The following is an 18,372-nucleotide window of genomic DNA, read 5'->3' as shown; positions in this document are numbered from 1 at the left end:
ACATATATATTTTAATTACGTTTCCATCTTTTCAAGTCTGTTGGGCTAGGACAGCAAGCACAGCAGAGATCTTAGCTTGGCTATGAATGGGGAGTAAGCACAGGAGAGAGTGGTCAATGGATGGGGCAGAAATAAATTATCTAGACTTTTACTGCCTGGAAATCATCTGGTCTAATGCAGGTGCCTGTAAGATGCACGGTTGTGTCTAAGTTAGGTATGCTTAGCTGCCTTTGCAATTGGTACTGAATTATAGACAGGTCCCCAGAAGATTCCTCATTTCCCAAAGTTCTCTAAAATAATCAGAATGATTGCCTCCTGAAGATGCCTGTTTCTCTCTGTTGGCTGTAAGGGGAGGCCAGCTGCTCAACTTCAACTGAGATGTCTCACATGGCAGAATTTAGAGCAGATGAATCCTACCTCCTACAGTATGGTAGTTCTTCTCTTGGCTTAAGTCACTGTAGGTTCTACTGCAATTGACGGATTTAAGGCCATTTACTCCAGGTAGGGTCTCATCTGATGTGTTCTGTTAAAAACTCCTTTTCCATTTGCTTTGAGTGGCCAGATTATCTTTGAAAGTCTCAAGCAGGGTCCTGCTTCCCCGTTCACAACAGCAAGTACGTCCCCTGAAGTCAATATAGTTTCAACTCTGTGAATGAGAGAAGAGGAAGACTCGGAGAGCAAATGCAGCCTGGATTGACGATATGTACAAAAGGGTGGCAATGTGTTATTAAACTAGTATGTGTGGTATTTAAGAGTGCAGAAGTTCATTTTGGCATGCTTGCTTTACCATACTCCCACCACGTTTCCATCTGATTGTGCTGTATTTTGTTTTGCTCTTCAGCGGTCTCTGATGTGCTATAAATCCATACTGGTAATGCGATCTATCCCAGAAATCCTAGAAAGGACTCATGACAACACCTCCCTGGCCATCTCCCGACATCTTATTGACGAAAGCACTTCATCCAGTACCAGCGGCTCCTCTTCAGACAATGAGAACTCGCACTTCCCCACGAAGAGGCACTTTGGCTCTACACCCGAACTGCACTTGTCCATATTTGATGCACCAAGCCACCAGGAGCCTCCAAAACATGCAAGAGAAGAGAAGCAAACCAAAATCTCTGTCCCTCCAGTAAAACCCATGAGGAGGAAGTATGCTTCAATGAAAGGTGAGGTGGGGGACAAATCACCTACAGAAAGTAAAGAGCTCATGGCAAGTATCTTAAAGGAGAAAGAAGAAGGGCTCCTTCCCAGACTTCAAGATGAAGGAGCAGAGCAGTCCCAAAGAAGTGGTGCTGCTGAGCCTTCATCAGTGAGGACTTCCACGGAAAGCACATCCAATCTATGTCAGAAGGAAAAACCAGATGTATTTTTATCTGATAAGGACAGAATTGAAAAGGCTGGGGATGGGACAGAAAAGCCACCTGTCTGTGTCCCTAGACAGAGTGTCATTAAAAGCACTTTCTACAGCCAAGCAGCTGAGCTACCTGCCAGGGGGCCTTCCTCACCAGGCAGGGAGTTCAGAAGGCACCTGGACAGAGCCAGAAGAACTTTCCGGAAAGCTGGATATTCAAAGGTGCCCCTCAGTGGTCTCCGTGAACCCCTCCTAGAGCAGTTTGAACTGGAAGAAGAAGAAGGAAAGTCTGACTATGGAGATGATCACAGGGAAAGTCTGCTTGGTTCCTTGACCAAATCAGCTTCATTTGACACTGCAAGGAAACCACCACATCCTGCCATCGCTGGTGGGAGCCGAAGCCGTTCCCTGGATGACTACAGGCTGAGAGCGTCAAGATCAGTGAGGGAACAGCATATTTTGGAAGAAGACTGTGATATATTGTCACAGGAAAGTTGCGCTGAAGGTGGCGACCACTGCGACATTTCTGCAGGGCCTGGCAAGGGATGTTTTGTAGACACTGCAAAGCAAGAGGACTTTAGGAGAACCAGCAAGGATTGCTCAGAAGAGCAGCCCCCTCCTTCCACGCAATGTGAGGGTAATGGGTGCCCAGCTGGTTTTGTGCAACAGCTAGAGAGACTTCCAGTGTCGCCTCATAGGAGCGAGAATAGGAAACATTTACTGAAGAAGTCAAAAGCTACTTACATTGAGGAGGAAGTCAAAGATTTGGAAGGCAAAAGCCCCATTCTGACTGCCCAGGGCTCAGATGTAACTGCATCATCAGCTCAAAAACATGAAAGCATGGAGGGTAAATCTTTCCCTGGCAGTGCCTCTGACACTGCTTTTCAGGAGGGAAAACAGTCCATTTCAACTCTCACAAAGCCAGAGACCACCTCCAAGACGGCCCCTACGAGTAAGGGAGATGCGTATCTGCCCCAGGAGTCTGCTCACAGTACCGACGTCCATCCAGACCTAAAAGGTGGGAGCTTGCTTATCCAAAGGACAGCCCCAGTTCCACCTTGGAAAGACAAAAGGCAGAAACATTCGCATGAGAAGACTTCTGCTCATAGCGTTGTCAAATCTGATCTCACGGAGCATGAAAGCTCTGCTGTTTTAACAGGCCCACAAACAGAAACAGATTCCCTTCCAGTATGTAAAGACAAAAGTCAGGAACTTTCTGGTCAAACTGTTCCAGCAACTACTGCCTTGGTGGGCATACGGCCAGATACCCTAACTGCTCTGCACACAGCTGATGAAGGGGCTCATCAGAAGATGAAAACCCATAAAGAGATGAAGTCAGCTGTCCTGGAGGATGAAGGACCAGGTATTACAGGAATCACTCCACCATCAGCCCATGATGGTGAAAGCCAAGCGTGCAAGAGGGCTGCTGGTCACGTAGACACAGAATCAGCCGTCCTGAAGGGAGAGCATCTCATTCCAAAAGTCCCACCACCAAAATCAACGCCGACCTTGGTCTCCGATGGAGCAGAGAAGGCGGAAAGGGAATGGCCAGCTCGTAGCAAGGACAGGCTTGCTGTTTTGAGGAATGAAAGCTCAGCTGTCACAGAGGTTGTTCCCAGTTTGGCCCATGAGGCTGAAATCGAGGGCACTGAACCCCAGAAAGTTTCTGAAGGCCGTGGCACGGTGCCTGCTGTTCGGGAGAGCAGACACCGAGCTAGAACTGTGTCCTCCCAAAATACTGGCCTCCCTTCGGCCTGTGAGAAGGAAAAGCAAGAACGTTCAAAGGCACCGCTTCGCAGTGAGGTCAGATCTGTTGTGACAGCAAGTGCAAGCCGAGCAGCTGGACAGACTATGCCTGCTCCCGTCCCCAAGGCTGGACCTCAGGTGTTTGAGCAGCACAGGGTTGTACATCCCGGTGGCAGAGTTTCTACTGATCTGAAGAGCGGGCCTCCGGGTGTCTTAACTGCTTCACCACCAGAAGCTGCTCCAGCTTCAGTTTATGAGCTAGAATATGAGGAATATCCAAAGGTTTATGGTGAGGGTAGAAGTGTTGCCTTAGAAAGTGGAAGCTGGGATGCTGGAAAAACTGTCCCACCATCACTCGGCAAGGATCAAAGTCAGGAGCTCTCACATCACAGGTCTTCTTTTTACAGCGATGAGGAGTCTGCCGTGCTGGAGGGCTTAGTGGATGAGATGGTTTCCCTCTCTGAAGAGATGAATGTTTGGGCAGAGTCAGTCTCTGGTGAGGAGGAATGCAGAAAGCCCATCTCTGCTCCCACAGAGATGTTCTACAAAGGCTTAGGTACCCAAGCGCCCATGGACACCTCCTTCCCTTCGGTACAAGGGGGTAAAAGAGAGGTCTCTGAGCTGGATGACCTTGCAGAACCCTATCTTGTTGTGAGTGAGGAGTCAGTGGTACTGGAAGGGCAGGGAGTACAGACGGTTCCTCATGAATGTGAGCATCTGGAGGACTTAGCGTTTGAGAGCCCCACTTCTAGTCAAGTGAGTGTTTCCTCAACAGAAAGCCTGGACACTGGAAAAAGACCCAGTCAAGTGACGGTGAGCAAGGACACTGGTAAACACCCAGAAGTTTCTTTAGTGAAAATCAAAGACCTGTCGGACGAAACGCCCAGTCTTGGCAGTGGAACTCCAAAACTTGACATATCAGAGGTAGAGCCTGCCTATTTGAATTTCTCTGACTTGTATGACATTGTCTATTTTCCATTTGAATTTATGAACTATAGGAAGCCTCCACCCAAACCAACTGGTAGACGGTTTATACCTTTTGGTGAAAGGGCAAGGTCACCTCCTGCAAGACATTTGCATAAGGATAAAAGACTGTGCATCAGAGAAGAGGCAGAGGACAAGAACAGGAAGAACCATTTGGAAATATCTGAGGATTCAAAGGCAACTAACTTACTAGCCATGGGGAAAGGGTCAGAGAGTCATAAAGAAATGTATGGCCCCCAAAAGGGCTCAAGTGGTAAGCAGAAAAGCTCCTTCTACAACAAGCCGGGGCTCTTTAAGCCATATGCAAGGTCTCATTCAGTGGAGCAGTCAGTGGAGCAGAGTCTGAAGAAGAAAGTAAAAGCTTCTGTTGCCCATATTTCAAAAATCCTGAAAGGAAAGATATCTCCTGAGCCAGAGGCAGAAGAAGGTAAATATTTTATTCTGTGCCTTCACAGATTTGCTGCCATAACTGGGCTCTGCTAAATCTGCCTTTTCCTTTTTCCCCAGCATATCTGAGGCTGTGGTTAGGCTGTCATTGCAAAACTGTCAATGTCAGGTTATGAAACTAGCTGTCTTCAGCTCCACCACTAGCTCGCTGTTACTGGCTCACTTTAGTGCAGAGTCAGCTGGGTTAATCTGCTGATGGAAGTGGCTTAAATTCCCCTGTCTAAGTTTGCACAAAAGCAGATCGGGGCTGGATGATGCTTGCTTTGCTGCAGTTTCTTCTGCAGTTATCATCTGACCATGGCAAATCTTTGAAGCTAAAGTGACTGGGAGAAGTTAATGAAGTCACCCTGGCTGCCTAAGTTGATGACACTGAACAACAGAATCTGTCCCTTCTTCTCTGCCATCCCTAGATATGCCCCATTCTTCCAGGACTTCATTCTGTTTGTAATAGCGGTCACAGCCTTCCCTGTTGACTGAAGGCTCGTTAATAAGGAAAACTGTGACTGCTGAGCTATTTATGTGCGAACAGCAGAACTGTCTGCTGTAAATGGATGCCACAGGGAGAAGGATGGCCTTGAATGACTTCCCATCCTTTCTTCAAAACAGAGTTTGGTGAGCTGGGAAGTGAGGCAGTAGAAAAAGAGCTGTTAACAGGGGCTGAAGGATCTCTGAAGAGGAAATCAGCACTCTCTTCATTCAAGTTCTCAAGCCTCATGCCAAAGGAGAAAGGTATTGCTATTGCATAAGTCATCAGTTAGGTAGTTTTATCATGAAGTGTCACTAATAAATATGACAGTGCTGCGTGAGGCCAGTTCCTCTGTTTGCATCATGACTATGTCCTTGCTAAAACTGTCTTGACCTGGCATTGATTCCAAATTGGAGCCATTCAAGGAAGCCACTGCAAAGGAATAAAATCTACATGTAAGCTAGAAAGAGAATAAATGGAGTATCCAAGGGTGGGATGGCAGAAGCAAGGAATTGTGAATTCCTGCGCTTCAATCCTGCATGCATGCGTAAGGGCCAGACGTGCTGCTATAGAGCTGTGAAATGAGAAATGGTGGGGCGTGCCAGCAAAGCTGAACTTGCTTTTGCCCAGCCAAGTTTTCCCTTGACTCTAGCAGGAGCATTTTCTGAGGTCAGGTTAATGCCCCAGTATTCAGCTGAGCCCAGCCAAGCACTGGGAAGGGCAGGCGTGTGAGGCTGGCAGCTCCTGGGCACTGCAGAGAAAAAAAACTGGAGAAACACAGAAGAAAACCTGAGCTCCCCCTTTCCCATGGAGACAGCAGCAGATTTGAGGCTCTGTGATTTTTTTCCTCTTTCGATATCTTTTATCTTTTCTTCTCTCTTCTTGTGTTGTCTTGATCTCACCCCCTCATCCTTGAAATACCATCATTTAGTTTCCCCCCCACATTTAAGCTAGGCCAGAGGAAAACTCTTGCTGTGACATGTTCTCTCTCTCCTCTGAGCTGTTCTGCTGCCTTAGCTGTACCAGCAGAGCTGGGCAATGCAGGTGTTCCCCATGGACCTTCCAAGATCCATCTGGATTACCATGTATGAGCAGTCACACTGCATCCATGGGGCTGAACAGGGCTCCTGCACCTGTGTGCTCAACGCCCGGGGGATTCTCCAACCGGTGGTCAAAGGAATGCCAGAGAATGAAGCAGAAGTTTTCTTGAACCGATTAAAAATGCTTTCTGATGACCTGCATGCACTTATTTTTCACATAGCCCCCCCCCCTGGCCACTCTGAATCACTGCTTCTCCTCTTCTTTGCAGCACCTTCGTTCACTGAGGAGCTCATCGATCAGGCTGCTGCCATCGGACAGTGCGTGACGCTGTCGTGCCGGACGGCCGCTCACTCCTCCCTGCACATCAACTGGTTCCGAGGTGACATCCCTCTGGGGAGTCCCTAATTTTTGGGACGGGGGTGCAAGGGGGGTTTTAGACACCTTGGTATAAATTTGCAGGGTACTTATCTCTCCTATCTTCTGCTTTTCAGATGGGATAGCTGTCCACAGCAGCAGCCGGATCCTTATCTCAGCCACGCTCAAAAACTTCCAGCTATTAACTATTCTCTCTGTTAATGCTGATGATTTTGGTATTTACACCTGCGTGGCCACAAACTCCCTGGGCTCAGCATCCACCTCTTGCGTCATAAGAAAAGCAGGTAAGAGAAGTAGCCGTTACAGAAGTAGGTATTACAAGTACTTCTGCCCAAAAATGTGAGCTGTAAATACCTGTGAGGTGAGATTTCTGCAGATAGGTTCAGAGGACAACCTCTCCCTTGCCTGCTCTGGTCCACAGCCACAGCCCTTGCTGTCTGGTAGCGTGGTGTATTTTGCAGGGTTTATTCCCTTTTCTTCACTATTTAGTCTCTCTCCTGGATTCAGAGCCACTCCAGTAACCATGTGGTTCTAGAACAAGACTTCAAAATCTTAACACTGAGTTTAAATTAGGCATGGTTAAATTGCTGTTCCACTAGGGGGGTGTGTGTATATATATATTTATTTATTTTTATATATATAAAACCCATATACATTTTTATATATATGTATAAAAACAATATCCGTAACTGAGAAATGCTGAGTGTAGAGGTACGTATCACAGCAGTACTATTGCTAACAGTCACTGGTTTTTGTGTCTCCTCCCGACAGAGCTTCCTCCCAGCCCTCCACCCCCTGACATCGTGGAGGTCTACGAGGATGGAGTGCAGGTGGTCTGGAAACCTGTGGAAACCAACACCCCCGTCCATTACACTGTCCAGTGCAAGAGCGAAGGTAAAGTGTGGAATGCTGCCCTTCCGCCTTGCAGGGAACATCTCGATTTGTGTGATCTCTTCACCAGCTGGATATTTTATTTTTATGCAGAAACAGCCTGATTTTAGGTCCCTAGTTTAGAGTTAGGAATGAAATTCATACAGCTATCATTTAGCCGTCTAAAAGTTAGATGTTGTGCTGGCTGAATCAGCCTGGAATATGCATAATCATACAAAGGCTTTCTTAAAGTGTGAATCAAACTAGGTCGCATGGAAGCTGTGACCAAAAAGTGAACAGCTACAGAAGAATATGGATGGCTGGTGCCAGATACGCAGTCCTGAGTAAGTCTCTCAAATTACAGTTCTGACAACATTATACACTAATAATGCCCAGCAACACCCATCAGCAGACAATATCATCCTATACCCAGGCTTTCTGTACAGTCTGTGGGGAAGGATGATCTATCAAAAAGGTAATTCATCCTACGCTAAACAGCCATGCTTTCTTTTTCCATTGATTATGCAGGAAGCTTAGGGCAAACAGCCAGGACAGGATGCCAAAAGTTTGGCAAAACTGCATCATCCCTTTGATGTTCTCTTCCAAGGCTTGGTCCAGAGCCTGATGAAATCAGTGGATGTTTTCTTGTTTAATTGCACGAGCTTTGAATCAAATCCCCGAGCCCATCTCTCTTGGGACTGCTTTTGCTGTTATTACTATGAATGCTATGTATGATAGTAATTTCTACTGCAGTCACACATGCACATCCCTTTGGATTCAACTGCTCTATGTTCCTTCTTTTAATTCTCCAAACACACATGCACTCCTTTCTGGATGAGCATGGGCAGCAGCTTTCTGCCTTTTCACTCTGGAGCTGGTGTCAGTCACCTTTCCTCCAACACAACTTTCTTTATTGTTATTCGTTTTGACAAAACCGTAGGCAAGACTTTGGGGAGGATACAAACACAAGTTGTTCCAATTAGGAAGAAAAACAGGAAACAGCATCTACAATCTTCCACTGCATTCTGTGTATTTGGCAGGAACATGCAAAGTCCTGCTTTCCTGAACACAGGAGGATTAAGATCATCAGAAAAAAATTCCTTGGTTTATCCGTTATTTGACAGTAGGCTTTTGCACACTGCTTCTGCAGACACTTTTCTCTGTTTCTAAGCTATACCTGCTCCTTCTTACACATACACACACCTTAATTCAACCTGTACCCCACAAAGCCATTGATACCTTTGTTTTGGGTGGTGAATTATTGGTTTTCCTATGGTTTGAGGCTCTCTACCAGTGTTTATCTGAATGAAAGGATGGATTTAATCTCAGGCAGTCTCAGGGAGTTGTGTTTAACCTTGAGCACAGCAACAATGGCAAAGTATGGGATAGAGCATCTTGTAAAATGAATGATCACTAAATGTTTGCTGCTGATTTTCTACTTCACACCTTAGTCCCATGAATAATGAGTCCATAACACACCTACAATTTCAGTTCCCTGAGAAATTATCATAAAAGCTGAGTAAACCTGCCCAAGTTTCAAACAGTGGGTTTGCTAGGAGGGTGTTAGTGTATAGTTCTGTTCTGAAATCCTGCACCTTATGGTTTCAACTGGAGCCATGACAGGGCCAAAAGAGAAAAAACAGTGATTTTTCTAGGCTTTTGTTTGGAGTTCTTTCTTAGTGTATATTTGCTTTAGAAGATTGGTGGCATGAATTAGATAAACAGAAACTACATGGGAAAGTTCCACCATTCTTCTGAAACAGTACTGCCATACCTTGGACTGATTAGATATAAACCAGCTGATGTCAGAGAAGATGACTTTGGCACATGTACAGCGAGCAGCACCGGGCACTAAAGTTGGCCATAGCAAGTCAGTTTTCCCCTCACTCTATGAGATTCTGCTGTTTCTCCATATTCCCAGCACATAAGTAAAGCTGACAAAAAAACCCCCACAACAAAACCCCAAAACTCAACACCCTCACGCCCAGTGCGACCATCTTAAATGAGTTCTAATCTCTTTTCTGTCTTTCCTCGGTGAAGATGGGGAGTGGACGACTCTTGCTTCTGACATCGCTGACTGCTGCTACTATGCCAAAAATCTCTCCAAGGGGTTTATCTACTGCTTCAGGATAGCCTGCACCAGTAAAGCAGGAATGGGCCCTTACAGCGACCCATCTGCCAAAGTAAAAATCACTGGCAAGGATCAAATGGGTAAGATCAAATGCCAAGAAAGCATTGTGTTTTTCCTGCATCAAAACAATTGCACCCTTTTGGATGCAGGTCCAGAAGTCAAGAGCAAGTGAATCAAGACCAATTCCACTTGGCTCAGGGTGGTTTAGGGCTTCCTCCTCTTTGGCGTTCTTATTCAAAAGTAAATTATTTTCTAATTCTGGACACAGTTAGGGGAATATGTGTAAATATAGAACAAATACATAATAAAATAATAACAATATGTAAATATAAATAATATGTAAATATATATAAAAATGTAATAATAAAAAATCTGGAAACTGTAGATTATCCACTGACAACACACTCAGTTTTTGATGTGAGATCATGAGGAAACAGGTCTGGGACAATTAATGTGTCACTGGAGGCATCGATCTGTTGGTATAGATCTGCCACTGGTGAAAGCCCTGGACGTGCTCTTTGTTATGGACTCAGTCCTAAGTTCAGTAGTTAATTAATGTGTTCTGGTGTTTGCTACTGGGAATTATCGCCCTACTGTGGTGCATTTTTCAGCTGTATTTTGTCTCTGAAGTAAAGAAAGCTCGATTTACTATTTTCTTCACCTGTCAGAATACTTTGTACTATTCACATGTTTTTAAAATTAAGAAATCCATAACCACACAACAAATATATCCTTTCTGCCAAGAAGTGGAAGGATGGTCTAACTGGAATTTCCTCCCAGTGGAGAAGATTATTCTGTAAAAATCAGTTCACAGAGATATTTTTAACTCACCCTAAATCCTCTGCTTTCCCTTGGCCTGGGATTCATTAACATATCTCACTGTGCCCAGCATTTCCAAGCAGATGCTTTAATGTGTCAAGGCATGCTTTAATATTTCAGGGAGCACTCAGAACCAACAACATGCCACAACCAGAGCAACAAGTTCCAGCTGCTGCCCTGAAATACCCAACTAAAAGAAGTTTCTAATTCTTTGTCAGCGTCTTACCATGTCCTGATGACTTGTTATGTGAGAAGGTGAGAACCAGTGGCTGAGACGACTGATATCACAGCACACAACATACAATCCTCCTCGGAGTCTGGAGTGGTCACACCAGGGAATTACTGGGCGGACAGTCCAGAATCTGTTGCATTCAAACAGCCTTGGGTGCCACAGCTGGGAGACAACCTGCAGACTTGTCTGGAGAAAGCTCTGCTGTCACCTTTCTCGTTGTTCATAGACAGCGAAGGGTGGCTCAGAGAGGCTCCGGTTTCCAGACAGAGGTGTTTTCCCATGTAATCCCTGTTGCTTTTTCTCTGCAGAGCTTCATGCTGCAATGCAGAACTTCCCATCAGCTGCTACTGAAGAAGAGAGCGAAATAATCACACCATCCGAGCCTTTCCCAACCTACCAGACCTACGCCTTCCAAACAGAGATCAAAAGGTAATGAATCCACCAGAGCACTCAACCAGACAGAGGGAAATACCGCGTGTGGCTGGAGTTTAGAAAAGTCACTTTTATAAATGCACTGCTCATGCAACATCACGGTGTTTTGTTGAAATCGCCTCCACAGCAATACATATAAACCTGAGATCACTGGCTGAGTGATCTTCACTTGGTTTGGTAGGATTCAGGTGTGGATTTTCTGGGAGAGCAAAAGGGTCTGTGCTGGGCACCAGGACAGCCCCTTAGTATATTGTGAAGTGAGCCGAGGGCTCACAAAGGCTCCTCTCATCGCTTCATCACCTTTTGCAGCTACCAGTTACAGGCAGGGGGTTGGGATCCCACTTTCTCTGCCTACAAGACAGGCACCGACTTCTGTTGCCAACGGGGTGGTAGTTCTCTTGCTCGAGACAGGATGAGCCGCCTTCTCTCTCCCCAAAGGAGTTAAGCTCTCGCTCCTGCAGTTTAAAGTGACTGTACAATTTAGAGACACAGGAGGATGTGCAAACTGTGACAATAGATGCATTAACTCCACATCGGGCATGGATGAAAAACACAGCATGGGATCCTGGTGGTTTTAAAGAACAGAAGCTTCTGGCTCTTCCAGGAGTAGCAGAGAAGCTTAACGTGCCTTTGTGTTCCTTTGTACCAGGGGTCGTTTCAGCATCGTCCGACAGTGCAGGGAAAAAGTAAGCGGCAAGACTTTAGCTGCTAAAATTATCCCTTACTGGCAAGAGGACAAGCAAACTGTGCTCCTGGAGTACCAAGTCCTGAGGAAGCTTCATCACACAAACATAGCTCAGCTGAAGGGAGCCTACGTCAGCCCACGGCACTTAGTGCTGATCCAGGAGATGTGCGTGGGACCAGAGCTACTCCACTCTTTGGCATTACGGTAATAACAAGTGGAGGGAAGGGGTTTCCAGTCAGGGCTGCTCTAGGGAGCAAAACACCTATTGCTTTCCCCTGACAAACTGGATCATTTCTCTCCATCTGGGCCAGCGTGCTGTCATTGCACGTGGGATTTGCGATGCGCTAGTTCTGCAACTTCATGTGACGTAGTGAAATTACTTAAGTTCCCTACAAGGTTGGGGTAGGGGACAATTCAGGGCCACCCAGTTGAGATGTTGAAAGCAGTCTACAGGTGTTGATATGAAACCCTCTCTCCCATAACAAGGAGATTATTGTGGTTCAGGAAGCCTCATTTCTCCTCCACATAGTTTCTCACAATGGCAGAAAATGGATCTGCTGAAATCCTCTGATTAAAAGAGAGGGAACGGTGGGCATCAAATCTGCATTTTGATTTCTGCACAACCACTGCTTTCTCTGCCGTGCAGCTCTACAACCTCCTGAACTTCTTGCATCTGTAAACCTGACTCACAGTATGGACCAGCCTCTCCATATACAATAGATTTGCTAAATGAATAGGGTTGCTTCTTCTTGACTCTCAAGGGCCTCATGGGATTAGACATCCAGGGGAGGATGACAGTGGGTATTGAATGGCACTCTTGGGCATGCAGAAAGGACACCTCTGGTTTCTATTCCCTTTCTTCTACCAGGACATCATACTCCGAAGTGGAGGTTCGAGACTACTTGTGGCAGATCCTCAGTGCCACGGAGTACCTCCACGCACACAACATCCTGCACTTGGATCTCAGGTCTGAAAACATGATCATCACTGAGCCCAACCTGCTGAAACTCCTGGATTTTGGCAATGCACAGTTCTACACACAAGACAAAGTTATTACCATGGACAAGTGCATGGACTATGTTGAAACCATGGGTGAGTACAGAGTTCAGCCACAGCAACCTTGGCTTTGTATGCAATGTGTGGTAAACAGAAAGACAGACAGAGCCATTGGTCAAGGCAGCAGTTGGCCCCAGCAAGCAAAGTGTCCCCTTTACAGTAACAGTGTGAGTTTGCGGGAACAGCCAGTGGTGGCAGCCGTCCCACTTGCAGACCACAAAGGACAAAGCCAGAGGTCATGGCCAACACCACTCTGCCTGGCATCCACGTGTCCAGAGCTCAGGGATATAGTATTATTGCCATTTGGCCTGATGTTCTCCAGGTTTCATTGCAGTCATCACCCACGGGGGTGTCTTACCTCAACCAGCTCCCTGTACTAGAAGCTTTTTCTTCTTCACTCTTGGGAAGGTAGCAAAGCAGGAAAGTACCCACTACTTTTGTGCTGGTCTCAGTGCATTGGAGGGGAGCTTGGCTCACACCAGTTTGCTTTTCTAGCTCCAGAACTGCTGACAGAGCAAGGAGCCCTCCCGCAAACTGATATCTGGTCCGTCGGAATCACGGCTTTCATCATGTAAGTCAGTCTGCCATTCCCTGCCCTACGAGCAGCTTTAGAAGTACAATTTCAGAGTCATCAACCAGGGGAGATGCATTGACTCAGAGAGTTAACCTCATTTGTGCCCCCTCCCCTCGGCAATGTTGCAAAAGGCTGTGGGATGGATGGTACGGAGCTGGCTGCACCATCCAAGGATGCCCAGTCCCAGCGATGTCTCCACATAGAGTAAGGAGGCAGCTGCTGGTGTTTCTCACTCAGCCTCATCTGAAAAGCCCCAACTTTACCAAGAAAATTCAAATTACACCAAGTGGAAAAGCAGCCAAAGTCATGAAACCCGCTGAAGAATAGCGGCCTTTGAGGTTTTGTTTTCCCATATGATATTTCTGTGCACCGTCGTGACCCTCCTCTCACTGCTGAGTGGGAATTCCTGGGTGAAGGATCAACCTGAGCGATGCCCTTCACACTGATCAATTCTCTTCTTTTGGGGCAGGTTGAGTGCCAACTACCCCATCAGCTCCGACGTAGCCTGCGAGTTTCTGAGAACAACCAGGAGGGGTAAAGTGAAGCTCACACGGTGCTACGCGGGTCTCTCCGGGGGAGCGGTGTCCTTTCTCCAGAGTACGCTGTGTGCAAACCCCTGGTAAGATGGTGTCTGCTCTCCCAATAGCACAGTTGATGCAGATCGTGGCTATTGCCCCTTTTTTCTCTCCATTTGCAGGGATCCTCCTCACCAGCACGGATCCCCGACTGATCTTCTCACCTTTGTCTGTTCTAGGGGAAGGCCGTCAGCCTCGGAGTGCCTTCAGAGCCCGTGGCTCCAGGAGACAGGTTTAGACAACAGGCAGCAAGCCCTGGTTACCTTCCCCACCACCAAACTGAGGAATTTCCTCACCGAACGGGAAAAGAAAAGGGGCCTGCTGTGCTCCAAGTACGGCCTCATGATTGCACAGTGACGTGGATGCGGCGACAGACATGATTTGTCTCCCTCGCCCCGTCTGCACTGAGTTTTTGGTACCAAATAGTCCTGCCAAGTTGCTGTGCATCAGCTGAGCTGGGGTAACTGTTCTCCCTGAATGCAATTTAGCGTAACTGAGCAAATTAATCCATATTATGTGCATTGCCACAAGGTAAGAACAGAAATATAGACCTAACATGGCTCAGCTGACTAACGGTAACTTGACAGTATGTGTGTCACTTGGCTGCACCCTTCCTGGAAGAACCAGGAGAGATTTGCGTAGCCATTTCTGAACAGGACTAGCTACCAGCCCCAAGCATTTTTGCAAATCCTTCCCTGAGGTCAGAAAGACTCCATGCATGCAAATGCCGGGCACTGTTCTCTGCCCCTGGCCCCAGGACGTGATAACCAGACACACTTCCAGATGTTACTGCACTGCTCATCCCACAGTGACCACCGCAGCAAGGTCTGAGTGACTGGTGGGTTTCTCACCTGCCTCCAGTCCAAAAGAATTCAATGACCAGTTATGAAGGGAAAATAGGGAAGTGTGAAGCACTTTTGGGGAGCTGATATTAGACAGCAATGTATCTCCAGGCTTTGGGTGTAGAGGTCTGACTAGATAAAGCCCTGAGCAACCTGGCCTGAGCCGACAGCTGACCTTGCTTTGAGCAGAAGGTTAGTTTAGAGACCTCCCACGCTCCCTCCCAACCTGACTTGTCCTGTGGTCCTATGTCTTTGCCAAGTGCCAGACACAAGGCCGGAGTGGTGGGACTCTGCCAGCATCCATTGGCAGCCAGGCTCAGCACGTCGCTTACCTGGCCAAGTTCTTGACCCAAGATTAAGCACGGGGCTAGAGGAGGGTTCTTCTAGCTGTGGAGCAACAAGAGGCTGCAAAGGAAGGAGGTGTGTGTTACATGTGTGACAGTGGTACCACAGAGGAGATTTTTTAACCAGGGCTTTTCATACTCTGTGAGGAAGCTCCTTCCAGCCCAAGTCACAAGAAACAACGAGAGTCCCCGTGAAAGCAGCCTCATAGCTCAACTCTGTACCACAAGGTGTATATGGGAAGAGTAACAGCAATGGGGTTTTCCAGTAACTGATAAATTGCACATCCTATTCCTGCAGGAGGCCATAGCTTGCTTAGCTTTGAGAAGAGTTACTGTTCTCCCTGCAGCCCATGTTGACCCTGCGTATGCTGCTCCACTTGGGCAGCCCAGCTCCTGCTCTCTTAGAGCCCAGTCCACCGCTCAATGAGCTGTGTGGCTCCATGGAGGGTCACTAGCTCTCCATGGGCATCTGCACTGCCACATCTGCAGAGCTGACCAAGCTCCTCAAAGGTTTCAAGGTTTGAAAACACCACAAAACTTGGGTTTTGGGGCATGTATCTGAAGTCTCCCATTAGACCTAGATGACAGTTACCCATCACATAGGATCTTACAGTTACCCCTCACCTGTCTGAATGTATCCGCATCAATTATCTTAAAAACGTGTTAAAGAACAAACATAACAAAACAACTCTTGAAAAAACCAAGCTGTGACTTGCTGTATGGGCATCTCTAGGAAAGATGTTCCCTATGGCCAGGATGCTGGCACACGGAGCATTTGGTTGTATAGCTTGCCCCACAAGCGGGGCTAAAACAGGCTGGTGCAGAAAGCCTTTTCTGAGCACACTCAAGCCGAGAGGTGTGGTATGAGTGGTTCATCACAGCCTTGCTTTGCTCCTCATCAAAAACACTCCCCCGTTCTGCCTGGCTCCACCGCATTTGTATCAGTGTGTGCTGCTTGGAACAGGGTATTTCTGCATCTTTTATGACTTGTGGGAATAACTTGGCCACCGGACAGTAAAGGCAGCAAACGCAATAGTGACCACAACCTTGTCACATGCCGATGTTTTACCACTAAGAGACTTTGCCACTTTGAAGCCAGGCTGCTCTTCTCTGGGGAGCGTACGGGCACATCTACCAGGAGATGTGGCAGCAGCATCACCGGCAAATGCTGTGTGTTTTCATTCTTAAAAAAACCCCTGAACTTTCATGTTCCTCCTTCTCCTTTGGAATCTGCTTTCCTTTGCAATGGATGGTGTTAGCTGTGTCATTGCTTTGTACTTCTAACCTCAGTGTTCCTTTGAGTTTCTCTGAAGTGTATGATGTATCTGTTGGTTCCGCTGAGTTTCTTCAGTTTTCCTTACAAGCAGCAGTAAACGGAGGCTTTCTCAGAGCCATATCTGGCTGTGCTTAGAGGAACGAGAGCGGGAAAACAGTTCCTAATCCATTACAGCTTAATACTAGAAGTGACGCTGTTTAACCAGGGGTGGTCTTTTCCAACATGTTTAACCCATATTGTTCCAAACCTGAAGCGTGCAGTATCATGACTCCTTCCCTTGCACAGCGTGTAGAGCAGGAATTGTAATGGAGAGCAGAGGGGCTTTCACTGTGCTGTGGAGAACAGACACTGACTCAGTAGATTGTAAAGCTTTGGATGTCAAAGTAATATTGTCTTCACTATGCACTAGAGAAGAGAAAACCAAGGGTTTAGGGCCAGACTCCATGCTCCGTTCTCTTGGGGGATAGAGGAGTACACGAGAAAGACACTGCCATGAGGTCTGCCCCCAGTAAACTTTTCAAGACTCTGGATTCCTTCCAATTTAACTTCTTTTACAAATCCAGTAAGGCTTCTGTTGGCACAGGCTAGTTCTTTACTCTTGCTGGTACATTTGGGATGGAAAGCTCAGTGCCAGGGGACAACCCATCTAAGCATAAACTTAATTGCAGATTAACTCATTTTGAGCTTTCACACTCTTCCGTATATGACTCAAATTAAGTGATTTTTTTTTTTTTTTAATTTTTTTTTTTTTTTGCTTCTCACAACTGCATGCATTTGAGCATGTCTGATGTCTTTTATAGACTCAATACTGTTTGGTTAAATAAACCATTCTGACAAGGAAGTAAGGCCAGATTTTTCTGCTGAATCATTGTCATTGTCCTTATTTTTATATCCTTTTCCTGAGCCCAGTCCATGTTTGTGCAGCACCTGTCCCTCACCCCTCAACTCTGACCTGGAGTCCCTACAGGTGATAACCGCAAACATACACTGTGCATTAACAGCGAACAACCTTCATGCGAAACATCCACAGAAAAAATCCTCTTGCTAGAGCCTTGGAGTGAGGACATCTCTTGGCCAGCAAGTCACTACGGCTCTGACCTGGCTCAGCTATCCCGAGGCATTCCTGGGCATGGTTTGGAGCTTCCAAAGATCAAGCCATTGGCTGGGATGTGGGAAGAGCTCCAGCTTAATTCTTGGTAGCAGAGCAAAGAAATGAACCCGCGCATGACAAAAAAGAGGTGAGAGCCATAGAGGGAACATGGAGGTCATGAAAAGGTGCTGGAATTGTTAATGGGAATATTAACCGTCAGAGTCAAGCCTTGTGCAGTTACAGGTAGTTTGGTTTTCCTTGGCTCTGCCACAGCTGCTTGACAGTTTCTGCCTGAACTTCCACCACCGCAAGGTCTGGGCTAATGCCCTGTCTGGCAATAACGGGATAGTTTGCCCTCAACATCCAGTTACAACATAACCCTGTCCTTTGCAGAACAAAGCCGAATCTGGCTTTGATGTTTGGACACACGTGAAAATGTTTGAGATTCATTCCTCGGTCATACATAATCTCCAAAGTCCAAGGTTAGCATCAGCGTTAAAATCGATTCACTGTCCTCTGCACAGGTAAGGCTGTGATTTAACTTCTGTAAAGACTGATTTTGTCAGAGCCCTGAATTATTGAAGGGGAAAAAAAAAAAGGCAAAGCAGAGCTTGTAGAGCAAAGTTTTATCCTGCATTGGATCCAGTGGATAAACCAGAGATGTTTGGGGGCTCATAAGGTCGCAGTGGCTGTAGCCCGTAAGGATTGAGGTTGTTTTCTCATGCCCCACTTTAGTTTTCTAGCCCTTTCCCATCACCCCATCCCATTCCTTATAGCCTCCCTGCATCTTTGCAGAGGTTGGGGAATACCATCAGCCCATGGGGCTCGAAGAGGACCGTCAGGATGCCAGGAGCTTACCCCCCCTCACCGAGGCTCAAGCACTGCAGCCCGGACAGCCATCCCCTTGCAGGAGGGGAGACCTATTCCCAGCCAGCAGGCAGAGTCCAAAATTTCTGGGCTTAGGCAATGATTTGGGTTAAAGCAGGGAGCTGGTTTGGTGCTGCAGGGGATCCTGGCTCAGCTGTATGTACCCATG

The 18,372-nt window shown here is 46.9% G+C and overlaps 1 protein-coding gene across 1 annotated transcript in view; it reads left to right on the top strand.

Moving 5' to 3' along the window:
* The window catches only part of OBSCN (obscurin, cytoskeletal calmodulin and titin-interacting RhoGEF), a 175,955-nt gene extending 161,814 nt beyond the window's left edge, over positions 1-14,141 (top strand). Inside the window, exons 101-112 of the mRNA XM_010563262.1 lie at positions 842-4,508; positions 5,192-5,257; positions 6,304-6,414; positions 6,527-6,694; positions 7,182-7,304; positions 9,321-9,491; positions 10,804-10,891; positions 11,544-11,783; positions 12,448-12,671; positions 13,137-13,206; positions 13,679-13,828; positions 13,907-14,141. Of these exons, the coding sequence (XP_010561564.1) occupies positions 842-4,508; positions 5,192-5,257; positions 6,304-6,414; positions 6,527-6,694; positions 7,182-7,304; positions 9,321-9,491; positions 10,804-10,891; positions 11,544-11,783; positions 12,448-12,671; positions 13,137-13,206; positions 13,679-13,828; positions 13,907-14,141 (5,313 nt within the window). The remainder of the gene's footprint in view (positions 1-841; positions 4,509-5,191; positions 5,258-6,303; positions 6,415-6,526; positions 6,695-7,181; positions 7,305-9,320; positions 9,492-10,803; positions 10,892-11,543; positions 11,784-12,447; positions 12,672-13,136; positions 13,207-13,678; positions 13,829-13,906) is intronic.
* The last annotated feature ends 4,231 nt before the right edge of the window (positions 14,142-18,372 follow it).

Source organism: Haliaeetus leucocephalus, unplaced genomic scaffold, assembly GCF_000737465.1.
Source record: "Haliaeetus leucocephalus isolate CR32 unplaced genomic scaffold, Haliaeetus_leucocephalus-4.0 Scaffold0, whole genome shotgun sequence".
In the NCBI taxonomy this organism is placed as follows: Eukaryota; Metazoa; Chordata; class Aves; order Accipitriformes; family Accipitridae; genus Haliaeetus; species Haliaeetus leucocephalus.
The sequence above is the reverse complement of the archived record's forward strand: the minus strand, read 5'-3'. Positions and strand labels throughout refer to the sequence as shown.